At 39.6% G+C, this 18,721-nt stretch overlaps 2 protein-coding genes across 2 annotated transcripts; both read right to left on the reverse strand.

The window, feature by feature from the left end:
- Nucleotides 1–617: 617 nt before the first annotated feature.
- Nucleotides 618–3,820, reverse strand: LOC111964330 (lipocalin-like). Its single transcript, XM_023988195.2, is given in 7 exon segments — nucleotides 618–1,162; nucleotides 1,459–1,560; nucleotides 1,718–1,831; nucleotides 2,967–3,046; nucleotides 3,176–3,321; nucleotides 3,631–3,652; nucleotides 3,654–3,820. Coding segments are annotated over 7 exon segments (555 nt in total). The 5' UTR covers nucleotides 3,725–3,820; the 3' UTR covers nucleotides 618–1,142.
- A 6,477-nt stretch (nucleotides 3,821–10,297) lies between these two features.
- On the reverse strand, nucleotides 10,298–12,402 carry LOC111964328 (cystatin-B). Its single transcript, XM_023988194.2, has 3 exons — nucleotides 12,247–12,402; nucleotides 11,354–11,455; nucleotides 10,298–10,608 (listed from the first exon to the last, which is right to left on the reverse strand). The coding sequence occupies exons 1-3, from the start codon at nucleotides 12,310–12,312 to the stop codon at nucleotides 10,480–10,482; spliced, it is 297 nt and encodes a 98-aa protein (XP_023843962.1). The 5' UTR covers nucleotides 12,313–12,402; the 3' UTR covers nucleotides 10,298–10,479.
- Between the last annotated feature and the right edge of the window lie 6,319 nt (nucleotides 12,403–18,721).

Raw genomic sequence — 18,721 nt, forward strand, 5'->3', positions numbered from 1 at the left:
GGTGCCCTTCTTTGCAAGGCATTTGAAACTTCTGTCTTTTTTGTTGAATCTGTGTTTTAAATTCACTGCTCGACTGAGGGACCTTACAGATAGTTGTATGTGTGGGGTACAGAGATGAGGTAGTCATTCAAAAATCATGTTAAACACTATTACTGCACACAGAGTGAGTCCATGCAACTTGTTACTTGTTCAGCACATTTTTACTCCTGAACTTATTTAGGCTTGCCATAACAAAGGGCTTGAATACTTATTGACTCAAGACATTTCTAAAAACATATTTCCACTTTGACATTATGGGGTATTGTGTGTAGGACAGTCAGTGGTGTAAATTACTTAAGTAGTACTTTAAAGTATTTTTACTTAAGTCGTTTTTATGGTTATCTGTACTTTACTATTTATATTTTTGACTACTTTTACTTCACTACATTCCAAAATAAAATAATGTACTTTTTACTCCATATGTTTTCCCTGACAGCCAAAACTACTTGAAACATTTTGAATGCTTAGCAGGACAGGAAAATGGTCCAATTCACACACTTATCAAGAGAACATCCCAGGTCATCCCTATTTCCTCTGATCTGTATGACAATTGGGTACCTTTATCCACCACAGGCCCATGACACAAAATCTCAATTTAATCCATTTTAAATTCAGGCTGTAACACAACAACATGTGGAAAGAGTAAATGGTTGTGAATACTTTCTGACGGCACTGTATGTAATTGTCAACTAATAACTGCAAGGAGTAGGATAACATTTTCCATAGAATGATGGTACACCAAGGTTTCTTTTACAGCTGGGTTTACATTAGGGCATATATGTGATCAATTCAGACTTCTAAAGCAGCTTATATTACTTAGGATCAGAGGTATTAAATACCGTCATATATAAGAGTAGGATGCCTGACAAACTGATAAAGCACCGGAAAGCATTTTATTATTGGAACAAATCGGGGGAGTGGAAAACTAGGCTTCAGTGGGTAATGTAGCGTAGCTGCAGGTTAAGGCAGAACCAGATGGGTCACTGCAGCTAAAGGTGGTTCCTGGTTGCCACAGTTGCCATGTGTCTGCCTACCCATCAAGTAGCAAAGCCATGCAGAAGGATCAAGGGAGGACGCTTTGGAAGTGATGAGTATTGATGAAATTACGCAGCGGGACACTCATCTGTAGAAAGAGAGAAAGAAGGCCTGAGACATTCCACACTTCTATCCATAAATATTTTTCAACTTAGGGCTCTGTTCAAACGGTATCGCTGAAGCATTACAGATTGCAGGCTGGAAATGTTAAGGTAAATCTGATTGAGCAGACATATGCAGCGGTTACATATGCACCATGAAATGCAGTCTCCGCTAACGCAGGAACATTGCCTTTACATTTCAACCACGCTGTAACGCTGAACTTCCGCGATATGGATTTAATAGAACCCTTAAATACACGTCACAAACAGAAATGGGACGAACCGTTTTTGGGGAGGATAGCAATGTTCTCAGGCAGAATGCCAGTGTCCAGGGAGAACTGCTTAAACTTCTGTAGCAGGTCAGGGCTCAAGTCTGTCCCGCGGGCTGTAGACACCACACATGCAGAACATTGCAGACTAAATATACTATGAAGGATACAATACAATTTATAATGCAAGATTGCTAACAAATTATGGGGGAAAAATAGTGACAAAATGAGACTGAGTTATAGGAATTAACAGAGGAGTGGAAAATAACTTACCATACAGTTTGTTGAGCACAGTTGAAACACCTCCCTTGGTCTTGATGGTGTGAATGAGTGCGTACTCATCATACTTAACATCAACGACACGCATGTCATTTTCATTATTCCAGCCTAGAGAGGGGTGAAAAGAAGATGAATATACACACATATTTGTGTGTGTGTGTATATGTATGTATGTATGTATGTATGTATGTATGTATGTATGTATGTATGTATGTATGTATGTATGTATGTATGTATGTATGTATGTATNTGTGTGTATATGTATGTATGTATGTATGTATGTATGTATGTATGTATGTATGTATGTATGTATGTATGTATGTATGTATGTATGTATGTATGTATGTATGAATGAGCAGGGTTCCAGGCGTAAGCAACATATGTTTTTTTTAGGAACTCAGTCAGGTCTCAACAAACAATTTATACATACACTAGATGACTAACAGGGGGCGATGTCTTGAAGCCATCGCGACTCCATCTTGGCACTCCCCCACCGTTGTAAAATATATTTTGGAAGCTATAGAAAGGCTTTTATAAAAGTATACATTTGCTTTTGAAACACTTATTCTATTACAGACACCTTAGTGCATACTTTTAAACTATATTATGTGAGCTAAACATGAAAAATGAAACATTTGAAAATAAAAAAACTAGTTTATATAATATTTTATATAATACTTAGAAAGTACTAATGTTACTGTCCCCACTACAACAACAAAAACACTTAAATACATGTAATGTTGTTACATTTATTCCTATGGAGGACTGCTTTTCTGAGGAGTGCCAATATGGCCATCCAGTGGCTTCAAAGTCTCTCATTGCCTAATACATAGCATCAGCAATCCAGGGTTTACATACATCATTGGTAAGAATAGTAGAATACACCAGGTGCAATTTGGTTGTGCATCATCAGTTGGGGAGCCCCCATTGATTTTGTTAGTCATTCTCACTCAGACCATATTCATATTCATTTATAACAAAGTTTGTTATAAAACTGCAAAGTTTTCTCTCTACCCCATGGCCAAATGTGTAGAATTGCGGAAAATGTACTTTAAAACTGCAACAATTTATCTTCGCCCCATGGCAAAATGTGTAGAATTGCAGGGAATATTTCTCTACACTGTCTAGAGGGGGCCACTAAAATGTTTTGCTGCGAGGTGGGGGCCCCGTAACCAAATCTCGCTTAGGGCCCACAAAAGGTTAGAACCGGCCCTGTGTGTGTGTGTGTAGGTTCTAGACTTACGCTGGCTCTTGAAGATGAATTTCCCAGGAAGGTTTGTCTTCTCAGCCAGGTGGTTCATTCTCCAGCAGGAGCCATCAGTGCTACAGAGACAATACAGTTCATGCAGAAAGTCTCTCTCACTCACTCACTCACTCACTCACTCACTCACTCACTCACTCACTCACTCACTCACTCACTCACTCACTCACTCACTCACTCACTCACTCAACTCATTACTCAGGCTAGCATATGCCATGTCCAGGTCTCCTTCAACAGTTGGGGTCAGAATGGCGGTGCCCATCTTCATGCCGGCCCTGTGGCTGACAAACCACTGGGCATTAGTAGCAAATCCAATCAGGTACCACTTTCCTGCAACCTGAAAAAAAAATGCCAAGATTAGATACAACACCTTCTCATTCCTGTCTGTGGGGTCACAGAATTTTTCGATCCTAAATCTGTGAGAGCTGATACTGGAATATCCCTGAATCATTATAAATGAAATTCTCATTTGAAAATGTGTCACTAGAATTCCCACATTTCTCTTAATCATTTCCGTTTGTATCACAGTTTATTTTTTTGTATTTTTCAGTACATTTTTTCTCTATAATAATCTCTAGTTTGGTCCTCATCTATTGATTTTCAATGTATCCATGATTTGTTAATCCCTCTCTTCATTCTCTCTTACCCCCTGCAGATTGAAGTCTCCTTGGGCAGAACCTCACGGTGACAACCAAGGAGCAGAGCAGTGCTCCTAGCGCTCTCAGCAGCATGGTCGTCATGGCTACAGCTGGCAGGGTCAGTATCAAGAATTGTAAAGTAAGTGGTTGTACGAGGAAGAGGACAGAACAGGAGATCTGTTTTTCTTCGCTGCCTCTCACTCCTATATATACTGTAGGCATGAGCTTACATAACACCCCCCCCCCTTCCCTACACAACCTGCTACCTGTCACCATCTCTATACCACACCCCCTAGACACACATACACACACACACACACACAATACCAACGGGTGGAGATGGGGCTTGTGGGGGGTGTGGCCGGGACCTCCCAGTCACTCCTCCCTCTATAGAACCCTGGAGGTGGGATGGGTTCAAACAGGAGCAGCGTCCCCCCCATCCCCCACAAAGACAGTGATGAACAATGCAGTGTCTGCCTCTCCAGTGCTTTCTGTGGGCAGGAACCAGAGAATCAAAACTAACTGTCAGCACTTTGGATGGTAAACAGAGCTCCCCCTAACACACAAGCCCTGAATCTCTTTTTGTGTGTGTGTGTGTGTGTGTGTGCGCGCGTGTGTGTGGTTTAATATTACATCTAACTATCAGTGTAAAACCTTGCTGGAAGAGGTAGAGCAAGCCTTCATGTAATCTCAGTTTGATTTATCTCAGGTCAACATTTTTAAATGTATAGTCCCTTCAAAACACAACCTAATATGATTCCCCACTTATCTTTTTAGGAGATCTATCCCTTTAAATCGGATACTGCTTCAGGCAAGTAATTCTTATATAAGTTCTAAAACACGAGATGTTGTAAGAAACTATTTTCCAGTGGTACATTTTTCACTCTTTGACTGTTGGACTTAAGGTAAGGCGATAAACATACTGGGATGGAACTCCTGAAACAGGTGTGGGCAAGTCTATAAGTCACAGACACACCTGCAACCCACATACCTTGCCAGTTGGAACAGTGGTCTGGAAACCATGAATCAGTCCAATATTGAGAAATCAAATCAAGAAATGTTCTCAGTATCTAATGACAATATTTGTGTGCTGGAACATTCTCTTATTAACAAAAAATGTAATTGTAATTGTAAATGTAAATGTTAAGTTTGACATAAGGTTGCCACTTATGTATGGATTGTAGTCTACTGACTGAACCTGCATGTTTGAGTATTACTATGTTATGTTCTAGATTAACTAGTATGTACTATGAGCAAGAAAATGGACAGTCATCAATTGTACTGAATCACTATAAGATAGTGTGCCACTATGTTCATACTGACAGATGATAGACTCAGTTTGTGGCTTGACTGCGGAAGCTTCAAAATATTACTGCAAGTCTTTTCACTCCAACTTTGCACCCAGCTGCACCGTAGCATATTCCATGAGGAAGATGACCTCTGCTGTCCATCTACAGTATTGACATGGTGTTCTTTAAATTGAGGACAGAGGAGAGTACAAGTCTTTGAATCATTAGATGATAGAATGCAGAACATCTGTTACAGGTCCGGAGCCTGGTGGTTTTTCTGTTCTACTTGATAATGAAATTAAATATGCGTATTAATACACACGTGTACATGTGTGAAATAGGACACATATAAGCACCGACCTAATTATATATTTTTTATTAAAATCCCTGATAAATAGCTGACTGTAGGGATAAAGGACAGGAGGAAACAAAATGAGGGAAACTAATCAGACAACGGTCCACTCTAAAACGTTCACAGTATGTGTATGTTGTCTTCATTAGGTTTCTATCAATTTTACTACGCTCACCTGTCTTACAGACACCATTAGCAATAACTTTTTCTAAATTGAAATATCAGAAATGATTGTTTTAATCACTGATGAATGCCAGACAGACAGACAGACAGAAAACAGGCAGACAGGCAGACAGAAAACAGACAGACAGGCAGACAGAAAACAGATAGATTGCTCGTCAAAGTCAACCACTTTATGAAGCCAGTTCATCACTGAGGGCAAAAAAGTACAACACAGTAACTACTGTACATAGTCAACCCTGTAAATATGGATATGACATCATCACTTCCATGATTGTAACTCACCTTACTAGAACTAAGACAAAAGAAATACCATTAGTTTTGTCCATAATATCAGAATAAATACTTACATCTCAAATGTTCATTTACAGTGATGTCCTCTGTTACTTTAGCTAAATAAAAAATAGAAAACAATGTTTGTTTAATGATATAATTCAAGTGCACTAGAAGTGTTTAATTATTGTTTAGGGACGGACATAAGAAGTCCCTAAAATCACTGTTTAAGGTACAGAAATAAATATTGCATGTAGGATAATCGGTTGCCCTCATCCAGATCTTTGAATCCAGTTTTCTATTTAAAAAGTATTTACAATGCCACTAGTGTCTGCAGGAGACACAACCAACCACCTCATGAACAAATTAATGGCCACAAACAACCCTTAAAAATATGGATATGAAACGTAACAGTTTGAACATCAAGGCTCTCAATTCTTAATAAAGTTTTAATCACCACACAGTGTCACATGCAAGGAATCACCCAGAAAACACAGTGGTGGTGGTGTGGGGGAGAGAAACAGAGAGGAAGAGTACACAGGCAAACAAGTAAAGTTATAACGTATGACTCCCCCGTGGCTTCTTGAATCTTCTTCACTCCTCTGGGTATTTTAATGACATCCTCTTTTTCTTGGTTTTGCGTTTCTCCATATAAAAAAAATATAAAACAGGGAAGTCCCGTCAACTGTGAGTCAGTCACTCAAGGTTGTTTCTGTAGCCTATCCTGTAACACTTATCATAATCACATGATTATGTCCTGAGTGTCATGCTGCACACTATGTTATGTCATACTCGCCAGCTTCAGTAAGCAAGACAACGCCACCACGAGCATTACGATCAGCATTGACCTTATTCAAGGGTGCATGCTTTTTCCCTTCCTGTACTCCCTGTTCACCCATGACTGCCTGGCCAAGCACAACTCCAACACTATCATTAAGTTTGCTGACGACATAACGGTGGTAGGCCTGATCACCGACAACGATGAGCCAGGCTATAGGGAGGAGGTCAGAGACCTGGCAGGGTGGTGCCAGGATAACAACATCTCCCTCAACGTGAGCAAGACAAAGGAGCTGATCGTGGACTACAGTAAAAGGAGGGCCAAACACACCCCCATTCACATTGACAAGCTGTAGTGGAGCAGGTTGAGAGCTTCAAGTTCTTTGGTGGCCCATCATCAACAAACTATCATGGTCCAAACACACCAAGACAGTCGTGAAGAGGGCACGACAACACCTATTCCCCCTCAGGAGACTGAAAAGATTTGGCATGGGCCCCTAGATCTTCAAAAAGTCTAGGTCCAAAAGGCTCCTTAACAGCTTTTACCCCGAAGCTATAAGGCTGCTGAACAATTGGCTACCTGGACTGCTGCTACTCGCTGTTTATTATTTATGCATAGTCACTTTACCCCTACCTACATGTTCAGTATCAGCCAAAAGTCTGAACAAACCTACTCATTCAAGGGTTTTTATTTATTTAGACTATTTTCTACATTGTAGAATAAAAGTGAAAACATCAAAACTATGAAATAACACATATGGACTCATGTAACCAAAAAGTGTTAAATCAAAATATATTTAAATTTTAGATTCTTCAAAGTAGCCACCCTTTGCCTTGATGACAGCTTTATAAACTCTTGGCATTCTCTCAACCATCTTCAACTGGAATGCTTTTTCAATAGTCTTGCAGGAGTTATGCTGAGCACTTGTTGGCTGCTTTTCCTTCACTAAGCGCAAACCAGATGGGATGGCGTATTGTTACAGAATGCTGTGGTAGCCATGCTGTTTAAGTGTGCCTTGAATTCTAAATAAATCACTGACAGTGTCACCAGCAAAGCACTCTCACACCTCCTCCTCCATGCTTCACGTTGGGAACCACAGATGGGGAGATCATCCGCTCACGTACTCTGCGTCTCACAAAGACATGGCGGTTGGAACCAAAAACCTCAAATTTGGACTCATTAGACCAAAGGACAGATTTCCACTGGTCTAATGTCCATTGCTCGTGTTTCTTGGCCAAAGCAAGTCTCCTCTTATTGGTGTACTTTAGTAGTGTATTTTCCTTGCAGAAAGTTGACCATGAAGGCCTGATTCAGTCTCCTCTGAACAGTTGATGTTGAGATGTGTCTGTTACTTGAACTCTGTGGAGCATTTATTTGGGCTGCAATTTCTGAGGCTGGTAACTCTAATGAACTGATCCTCTGCAGCAGAAGTAACGCTGGGTCTTCCTTTCCTGTGGCGGTTCTCATGAGAGCCAGTTTAATCATAGCGCTTGATGGTTATTGCGACTGCACTTTTTCCAGATTGATTGACTTTCATGTCTTAAAGTAACAGACTGTTGTTTCTCTTTGCTTATTTGAGCTGTTCCTGCCATAATATGGGCTCAGTCTTTTACCAAATAGGACTATATTCTGTATACCACCCCTACCTTGTCACAACAGAACTAATTGACACAAACGCATTAAAATGGATAGAAATTCCACAAGTTAACTTAAGGCACACCTGTTAATTGAAATGCATTCCAGGTGACTACCTCATGAAGCTGGTTGAGAGAATGCCAAGAGTGTGCAAAGCTGTCAAGGCAAAGGGTGGCTACTTTGCAGAATCTAAAATATATTTTGTTTAACACATGATTCCATGTGTTATTTCATCACTATTATTCTAAAGACAAACCCAGGAATGAGTAGGTGTCCAAACGTTTGACTGGTACTGTGCATATTCTCTCAATTACCTCGACTAACCTGTACTCCCGCACAATGACTTGGTACCGGTACCCCCTGTACAATGTATTCGAAAAGTACTCAGACCCTTTTACACACACTTGTCTATAGGAAGGTCAGAGACTTTAGCAAATTTATTAAAAATTAAAACTCAAATATGACATAAGTATTCAGACCGTTTACTCAGTACTTTGTTGAAGCACCTTTGCAGCGATTACAGCCTTGAATCTTCTTGGGTACGGCGCTACAAGATTGGCACACCTGTATTTGGGTATTTTCTCCCATTCCTCTCTGCAGATCCTCTCAAGCTCTGTCAGGTTGGATGGGGGGTGTTGCTGCACAGCTATTTTCAGTTCTCTCCAGAGATGTTCGATTAGGTTCAAGTCTGGGCTTTGGCTGGGCCACTTAAGGACATTCAGAGAATTGTCCCGAAGCCACTCCTGCGTTGTCTTGGTTAGGGTTGTTGTCCTGTTGGAAGGCGATCCTTCGCCCCAGTTTGAGGTCCTGAACACTCTGGAGCAGGTTTTCAGCAAGGATCTCTGTACTTTGCTTCGTTCATCTTTGCCCCGATCCCGACTAGTCTCCCAGTCCCTGCCACTGAAAAACATCCCCACCACCATGCTTCACCGTAGGGATGGTGCCAGGTTTCCTCCAGACGTGACACTTGGCATTCAGGTTTCATCAGACCAGATAATCTAGTTTTTCATGGTCCGAGAGTGTTTTAGGTGCCTTTTTGGCAAACTCCAAGCGGGCTGTCATTTGCCTTTTATTGACGAGTGGCTTTTATTTTATTTGATCATTCTAGTGGTGTTCACCTACTCTCTTAATCTGGTGGCTTATACAGTAGGAGATTTACTGAATGTACAAACTTTAACACCTGCTCTTTCCATGACAGACTGACCAGGTGAAAGCTATGATCCCTTATTGATGTTACTTGTTATATCCACTTCAGTGTAGATGAAGGGGAGAATACATGTTAAAGTGTTTAAGCCTTGAGTCTTGGATTGTGCATGTGTGCCATTGAGGGTGAGTGGGCAAGATAAAATATTGAAGTGCCTTTTAACAGTGTATGGTAGGTGTCAGCCAAGCGCACCGGTTTGTGTCAAGAACTGCAATGCAGCTGTTTTTCCACACTCAGTCACCTGTGTGTATCAAGAATGGTCCACCACCCAAAGGACATTCAGCCAACTTGACACAATTGTGAGAGTAATTGGAGTGGGGGGTTCCTACTCAATATTTGGAAGGTGTTCCTAATGTTTTGTACACTGTATTCCTCTCCTCCCATAACCCTCTACTTTTTATTCCCCTCAAACCCCCAAAGACAAAGGGATAACTAGCAGTTTTCAGCTTTGTGTTTGTTTTGGTGGAATGTGGCATTTAACAGGTAAAAGCTGCCATCAGCCAATCATGCTGTCATTACAAGTTGTGATCACCTCTTAGAATGGTTGCAATCCGTGAGTTGCATTCAGTGGACACCCAAATGTTTACAGCAAAAAGAAAAGCAAAACTATGCAAACCGCAATTGATGCTCCCTTTCCTGTTGCCAACATTTCATTTTGATGTCCAGAACCAAAAGTATTTGCATGCGTCTTTATCTTAACACAAAATAGGTTTTCAAATAGTATAGAGCTACAAACAGAGGCTCCTTTACAGGAAGGAAAACTGTACCACATGAAGGTGTCAAATCACTTCCTCCAGCTGTACTGATTTTAAGGAGACCTTTATTTGAGGTCCTTAATTGGAATACTGCACTATTTAATCTTTTTTAAATAAAAATAAATCAACTGAATCTCTCCCCGAAATGTACCATGCAATCACGAGAAACATGTTAGTCACTAACCGCCACAGATTGACAAAAACAAGTCTGCTGTCAAATTTGTATTTATGTTCTAACAAAAGCCATTTAGTCAAAGGTGTAGACAGCTTTTAGTACAAAAGACAGACATTTACCAACAGAAGTATACAATACAGGTGACCATAATAAAGGGTACACATGATCCAGGCATGGAGTAGAGGTGTGGCATCCCCTGCAGGGAGTTACAGGTAATCAGAAAAAAACAATGGGGTCATGGTGAGCTTTGGGAGTCTGTACGCCATGAAGCTCCAGTTTCCCACCAGCGTGGGGTAGAGTTCTATGGACCCGCAGATGCACAAATTCATCTCCACCAACATGGACCTATGAGAAAAGGATGGAATAGGGGCCGGTGAGTGAAGAATAGGTGATGGGAGACAGGACTCTGAGTAATGATCTGTTTGTTTAGAGTTCACATAGCTCTTCCAGTATGTACATGTTCACTCCACAGGAGGCTGCTGAGGGGATGAAGGCTTATAATAATGCCTGGAATGGGGTAAATGGAATGACGTCAACCACATGGAAACCATGTGTTAGATACCATTCCATTAATGCCGTTTCAGCCATGACTATTAGCCTGTCCTCCCCAATTAAGGTGCCACCACCTGCCTCACTCCCTATAACTTTTTGATGCAGTCCAATGATTTGAACCCCACACAGGGGTTGTGAGGATGTGGCAGGCGGTCACCGAGCTTGAAAACAAAATGTATTTGTTGTAGTGGGGACAGTAACATTGGTACACTGAAAATGGTTAAGGAATTTAAGGATTTAAAAATACTTTCGTGTTCAGTTCACTTAATATAATTTAAAAGTAGGCCTATGAATTAAAGGTGTCTAATATAAGTCAAAAACAAATGTAGACATTAATCAATGCATTTCTTTTATAGCTTCCTAAATCTTTTTTTACAATGGTGTATGAAAATTGCTGTGCGGTGGCATCAAAACACTCCTTGTCAGTCATCTAGGATTAATACATATCATTGAGTGAAACTGGTGACATTTAGTTTTGCAAAAAAAAAAAAAAAAAAAATTGGCTAGAAATTATATTTATAAAATTAAACATTCTCACTTTAATGAAGAAGTTGGTCCCAGCCACAACTTGTGTTGTGAATGTTTTGGCAGCAAAAACGTCAAACTTCTTTCCAGCTTTCTCCTCTGCATATGGCTTCATCTAGAAACATTTAAAAATACTCAGGCAATGACTCAATTGTTCCCACAACATCCAAAATTTCCTCCATATAGCCTACGCACATGCACACCTACAGATTGAAGGTTTACGATAACACACACCACTGTAGAGCTTATTATGCAATAAAAGGTTTAAAATTACACCTTCATCAAGTCTGAGTCTCAATTCTGTTAAAAATATGAGGATGTTCAGTGGGACAGATGAGGAACGCGCAACTCCGTTCTTATATCGAGGCGGAGGTGACAATTGATAACTGGTCACGCGATTTTCTAGCAACGTTGAGTCATCATCAGTCGATACTAGTAATAATGACGATTCTGAAAAAGCTTTCCTGCATCTGTTTGTCCTGTACAACTGCGATCCTTCCGCAGGGTGCTGAAATTCATAATTTTAATAAATACTTATTTCGAAAACCACCGACTTTTTCCTAATTTGTATTAATCAACTGGAGACGAGACGTTGACGTAGTAAACTGCGATTCAATTGGGACTCTGGCGCTGAGTTGAGCAACACATAAATCGGTGGTTGTATTCGATAAATGTTCATTAAAAGTATGAATTTCAGCACCCCGCTGAAGGACCGCAGTTCTGCAAGACAGACATAGGTACAGGTAAGTGTTTACATACTTGTAAAAATATAAATTATCAAGGAATGGGAACTCAATGTTGTTAGCAAATCGCGCGACCAGTTATCAGTACTCTACTCTGCCTCGATAACGGAGTTGAGCGTTCCTCAGCTAGACTATGCAGGATAAATGAAGGAAATATGCTCACCTCATCGCAGATTTTCTGCACTTCGGGTGTGGCATCCTTCGCCTCGGCGGTACCGCCACACTTCATTACGATTAATTGCAGATTTAAAGTTACTTACGACTGAAGTATTTCACAAACGGATTTAAACTTCCTTATTTATATTGTCACATCACATGACTCGAGTCATGTTTTTTTTTAGAACGTACCATTATGTTTATGAAGTGGAAAAACAGCCGCTGCATCCTTTAATGAAAAACATAGGGCACTTAAACCAAGCTTTAACATTTGTAGTTAATGCATGTTTGAATTCATATATTGTGTCATTTAGGGTATATGTGACCAGAAAGGTGCTCTTTTAATCATGTATAAAAATATGCTAAACCCCCTTCAACCTAATAGTTTAGGCGGAGGTGCGGCTGCAGTAGTGGGCGGTTCAGTCACGAGGCAAATTGCTGCGTCTCAATCCACTGTATGTCGCCCTTCCGCATCTGCGGTGGAAAGTGGCAGAGCTTCAGCCGTGTTTTTCAGACCAGGAGACATCCCTAAAATCGGTCTTTTCGCGAAAACGTCTGAAGCATCTGAACGTTTGGCCTAGAAAAAAATGACCACTCTATAGAAAGGGAAGACTCAAGTGTCATGGGACTCGTCTAAAGGTAACCCATACAAATGAATGGAAGTATGGAGGTAGTTTTGTCCCAACAAAAATAAGGGGTTAAATATGTAAAACCTTATGATTTATTTTTGACTGTCTTTTTTGCCATTTATGGATGTTTTATTCAATGTGTTTCTATGGGGGCTATAGTAGTAAAGGCCAACTTCAATACATCACATAGCTAAATTAACCATGATTTGACCTTAAAACAATTCCATATGTTTAGACTTTTAAGAATTAGCAGAAAATTACAAAACTGAAGAATTCCAGTAGGCCTAGCCTGATACTGATCTTTCTGGTTAATCCCCATTGTTTAAATGAAAAACAGACAATTTATGGAAGTCGGGAAAGTTGAACCAGCTCTGTGGTTACCCCATTAGGCAGGTAAAACACCCCAGAAAACAACCAAACTGCAAAGAATTCCAGTAGCCTGGAGATACACTAGGACATTGCTAAAGCAGTATATTTATTTTACCTGCTACACTGGAAAGAAGTAGAAGGTGCTCAACCAATGTGAGTAGAGGTGCAACCTAAAAATGTGTAGACATCATTGGACAGGAAACAGTGCAACGCTCCCTCACCATTAAAAATGCGTTGTTTTATTAGACAAGTTTAAAGATGGACTTTCGGCCTTCTTTTGAATAATCACTAAGGGAATGGACAAGACAATTAGGGAGAACTCTCTTCAGCTGGTGATGCTAATGAGAGACAGTGTGGTAGACCATTCAGGTTGGTACTCAGGGGCTGCAGTCGAAACACGTAATTTTTTACCCCCTCAGTCCTTTTTTAATTTTAATTTTATCAACAACAAATCAATACAGAAAGTACATGAGGGAACACAAGTATATATAGATTATATACAATGGACAATCGAGCTAGGGGGTACAATATAACATTACAATTACACAAGGACCTTAAGGGACATACATACACTTACAATTCTAACAGCTTTTTTTGTTAGTAGAGTATATAACTGTCTTAAAATACAGTTCAATTTCTTTTTGTAGGGTAAGAAAATGTGTTTTTTTGTTTGTAAATTTACATTTGTGTATATGAAATTTGGCCAAAAGAATAATGAAATGAATTACATAAAAATGTTTCAGCTTATTTCTATCGTATGTAAAGAATCCAAGCAGTACATCTCTCCACAATAGTGTAAAATCTTCATAAATGTGTTCAATTATAAATCTACTGATGTTTTGCCACAGTTTTCTTACGTGAATACAATGCCAAAAAAGATGCAACACTGTTTCTGGGTGGTCATTACAAAAGGAGCAATTTGAGTTGATGTTTTCCTTAAACTTCTTCATATAGTGGTTGGCAGGATAATATTTATGAATAATTTTAAAGGAAACTTCCTTAATTTTGTTAACAAGTAGGTATGTGTGTGGCAACATCCAAACTTTTTRCCAACAGATATTATCAACAAATCCATTCCAATAAGGCATGACATAAGGTATAGATAGATACAACATCCTGCTGAAACAAGGTTCGTATCGCTCTGTTGTTGAATGGACCAAAAGAGAAACAAATCTTTCCTACTGATGAGTCAATGGGGTCAATTGAAGGTAGGCTCTGAGGGTCAGGTCTTGACACGTTCCTGAATAACAGAGCAACACCTGAGGGAATGGCATCTAAAACAATTGCAAAATCTTTAGGTGTTACAGGGACCTTGTAAAGTGATAAGAATTGCTTATAACTGAGTAAAAGACCCTCTGCATTTACCAGTTGGCTCACCAATAGGATATTATTTCGGAACCAATATTCTAAAAACAAAGAAGTATTTTTATACAATATATCCCGATTATTCCATATATAATATCTGTGTGGAGAAAAATTGTGTTTATAAATTAAGGACCATGACAAGAAAACCTGCTGATGAAAAGCAGAAAGTTTCACTGGAATTTTGTCAACATTATAATTGCAAAACAACATGAAGTTAAGGCCACCAAAAGTAGAGAAGACATGATGAGGAATAAAATTCCAGATAGAAGTGGGTCTTCTTAGGAATTGTTTTATCCAATTGATCTTAAAAGTATTATTTAAAGTAGTAAAGTCCAGAAAATTCAGTCCACCATTCTCATAAGTGTTCATTACAACAGTTTTCCTAATGTAATGGGTACGGTTTCTCCAAAGAAAGTTGAAAAGCATCTGGTCTATCGCCTTGCTTATTTTACTGTCAAGATATAAAGATAGAGCGCCATATGTTAGTCTAGATATACCTCCAGCCTTGGTTATTAGGACTCTACCTTTTAAAGATAATTCCCTCTGTAGCCATTGATTTAGCTTCTTCTGGGTATTTTTAATAAGAGGGTTAAAATTTAGTAAGCCTCTAGACTTCTGATCCTTTGTAATGGTTATGCCTAAATATGTAAGTTCTTCTTTTACTGGAATACCATAATATGAATGTGTCACATAATCTTTGACAGCTTCACATTTATTAATGTTAAGATATAGACCAGACGCTTTGGGAAAGGATTGTATCACATTGATCGATATGGGAATTTGGTTAGCGTCTTTCAGAAAAAGTGTAGTATCATCAGCCAGCTGGCTTATAATAATTTCTTTACCAGCTATGGAAATACCTTGTACAGGACTATTATTTAAAGAATTTTCAAGAAGTTGGGTGATTAATAAAAACAGGTATGGGGAGATAGGACAACCTTGCCTAATTCCTCTCTAACTCAAATCTAGGTGAGGTGCCATATTTCAATTTGATAGAGCTGTTCCCATTTGCATAGAGAGTCTTAATAGACTTACAGAAAAAAAACCCAAAGCCAAGTCTCTCAAGGGAGTGGAAGAGAAACTGATGCTCTACTGTGTCAAATGCTTTATAAAAATCTAAAAATAATATGAAGCTATCCTCAGTTATTAGGTCTGAGTAGTCAAGTATGTCTAATACTAGTCTGACATTGTTAGAAATATGTCTGTTCGTCATGAAGCCAGACTGTGTTTCATCAATGATTGCATCCAGGACTTCTTTAATTATTTTTGCAAGTAGTAAAGCTAATATCTTATAGTCATTATTAAGAAGACAAATTGGACGCCAGTTATCAATGAGCAGCACTTATTTTTTAGGCTTAGGTATCAGTGTTATTAACCCCTGACTCATTGTAGGAGGAAGAACATTGTTTTTAATACTCTCTAAAAAGACTTCAAATAGGAAGGGAGCTACTTGTTCAGAAAATAATTTGTAAAATTCTGATGTAATTCCATCAACACCTGGTGATTTATTGTTCTTTAGATGTTTGATAGACTGTTTAGATTCTATATCACTGATAGAGTGAACATTATTCAGTGAGTTAAAAAAAAAATCAGTATTTAGCGATTAATTTTTGGTCATCTGTAATAACACCATCACTGTTTAATTTAATATCCTATTGGTGAGCCAACTGGTAAATGCAGAGGGTCTTTTACTCAGTTATAAGCAATTCTTATCACTTTACAAGGTCCCTGTAACACCTAAAGATTTTGCAATTGTTTTAGATGCCATTCCCTCAGGTGTTGCTCTGTTATTCAGGAACGTGTCAAGACCTGACCCTCAGAGCCTACCTTCAATTGACCCCATTGACTCATCAGTAGGAAAGATTTGTTTCTCTTTTGGTCCATTCAACAACAGAGCGATACGAACCTTGTTTCAGCAGGATGTTGTATCTATCTATACCTTATGTCATGCCTTATTGGAATGGATTTGTTGATAATATCTGTTGGYAAAAAGTTTGGATGTTGCCACACACATACCTACTTGTTAACAAAATTAAGGAAGTTTCCTTTAAAATTATTCATAAATATTATCCTGCCAACCACTATATGAAGAAGTTTAAGGAAAACATCAACTCAAATTGCTCCTTTTGTAATGACCACCCAGAAACAGTGTTGCATCTTTTTTGGCATTGTATTCACGTAAGAAAACTGTGGCAAAACATCAGTAGATTTATAATTGAACACATTTATGAAGATTTTACACTATTGTGGAGAGATGTACTGCTTGGATTCTTTACATACGATAGAAATAAGCTGAAACATTTTTATGTAATTCATTTCATTATTCTTTTGGCCAAATTTCATATACACAAATGTAAATTTACAAACAAAAAAACACATTTTCTTACCCTACAAAAAGAAATTGAACTGTACTCTTTTTTAAGACAGTTAATATACTCTACTAACAAAAAAAGCTGTTAGAATTGTAAGTGTCAGGATTGTTCCGGTTTTGGCCACTAGATGCCCCCATTGTGCTTTTTTGACCCTTTTGTTTTTCCCTGTTTCCAGTTATTATTTGCACCTGTGCCTCGTTTCCCTTGAATGTATTTAAACCCTTAGTTTTCCTCATCTGTGTCTTTGCTCTGCTGTGTGTTGGAATGTTAGCACCAGCCCTAGCGATGCTGTGAACATTTGTTGCTCCAGTTGGACTCTCTTGTGGTACTCTGTTTTTTCTCATTTATTTTTTTGATATAATCTTTTGAGCCGTCTCAAGTACTGCTATGTCTGCCTCATCTTCTGGGTTCTGCCGCACTATTAGTGGCTCAGTTTGTAAGTAACTGTTTCTCACACCGGAGACCCGAGTTCGTAACCGGGTCCTGACAGTAAGGTGTATGTATGTCCCTTAAGGTCCTTGTGTAATTGTAATGTTATATTGTACCCCTAGCTCGATTGTCCATTGTATATATCTATATATACTTGTGTTCCCTCATGTCTCTTTCTGTATTGATTTGTTAATAAAAAATAAAAAGGCATTCAGTTGTACAAACTGACTAGGTATCCCCCTTTTCCCTTCACATGTCAAACTCTGGTGCCGCCGAAGGGTCAAAGTTAATCAACAAGGCTGCATTTTCGGCATGTGGGGGGGAAAAGAATATTAACAGTTTGCTAAAAATATATATAACGACATTGATTTTAGCATTGGCAAATTGGCTTAGTCTCGTAGTTGATGAGATAATAAAGCGTACCTAGATTCATAAACATATTTCAGGGAATTCTGAAATGTATTGGAATAATGCACCAAACTATAAAACTAGCTAGCCAGCTATAGCTAACTGTAGCTAGCTACCTGACATGAGTGCTAGCTAGCTATGTTAGCTTACTAGTGTAACGGATGTGAATGGCTAGCTAGTTAGCGGGTACGCGCTAGTAGCGTTTCAATCAGTTACGTCACTTGCTCTGAAACCTAGATGTAGTTGTTGCACCTTGCTCTGCAAGGGCTGCGGCTTTTGTGGAGCGATGGGTAACGACGCTTCGTGGGTGACTGTTGGTTGGACTGTGTGCAGAGGGTCCCTGGTTCGCGCCCCGTGTCGGCGAGGGGACGTACTAAAGTTATACTGTTACATTGATGCTGTTGACCCGGATCACTGGTTGCTGCGTAAAAGGAGGAGGTTGAAAGGGGGGTGAGTGTAACGGATGTGAAATGGCTAGCTAGTTAGCGGGTACGCGCTAGTAGCGTTTCAATCAGTTACGTCACTTGCTCTGAAACCATGTAGTGTTGCCCCTTGCTCTGCAAGGGCCGCGGCCTTTTGTGGAGCAGCGATGGGTAACGACGCTTTCGTGGGTGTCAGTTGTTGATGTGTGCAGAGGGTCCCTGGTTCCGGCCCGTCCGTGTCGGGGCGAGGGACGTACTAAAGTTATACTGTTACATTGATGCTGTTGACCGGATCACTGGTTGCTGCGGAAAAGGAGGAGGTTGAAAGGGGGTGAGTGTAACGGATGTGAAATGGCTAGCTAGTTAGCGGTGTACGCGCTAGTAGCGTTTCAATCAGTTACGTCACTTGCTCTGAAACCTAGATGTAGTGTTGCACCTTGCTCTGCAAGGGCCGCGGCTTTTGTGGAGCGATGGGTAACGACGCTTCG

Source organism: Salvelinus sp. IW2-2015, linkage group LG5 (genome assembly GCF_002910315.2).
Source record: "Salvelinus sp. IW2-2015 linkage group LG5, ASM291031v2, whole genome shotgun sequence".
Taxonomy (NCBI): domain Eukaryota; kingdom Metazoa; phylum Chordata; class Actinopteri; order Salmoniformes; family Salmonidae; genus Salvelinus; species Salvelinus sp. IW2-2015.

What these genes read in the sequence shown, in the direction of transcription:
- LOC111964328 (XM_023988194.2), bottom strand. Translation starts at nt 12,312, where the DNA reads ATGAAGTGTGGCGGTACCGCCGAGGCGAAGGATGCCACACCCGAAGTG. An exon ending in TGCAGAAAATCTGCGATGAG is followed by an intron (nt 11,456 to 12,246) that starts GTGAGCATATTT and finishes AAATGTTTCTAG; the next exon opens with ATGAAGCCATATGCAGAGGA. An exon ending in GGACCAACTTCTTCATTAAA is followed by an intron (nt 10,609 to 11,353) that starts GTGAGAATGTTT and finishes CTTTTCTCATAG; the next exon opens with GTCCATGTTGGTGGAGATGA.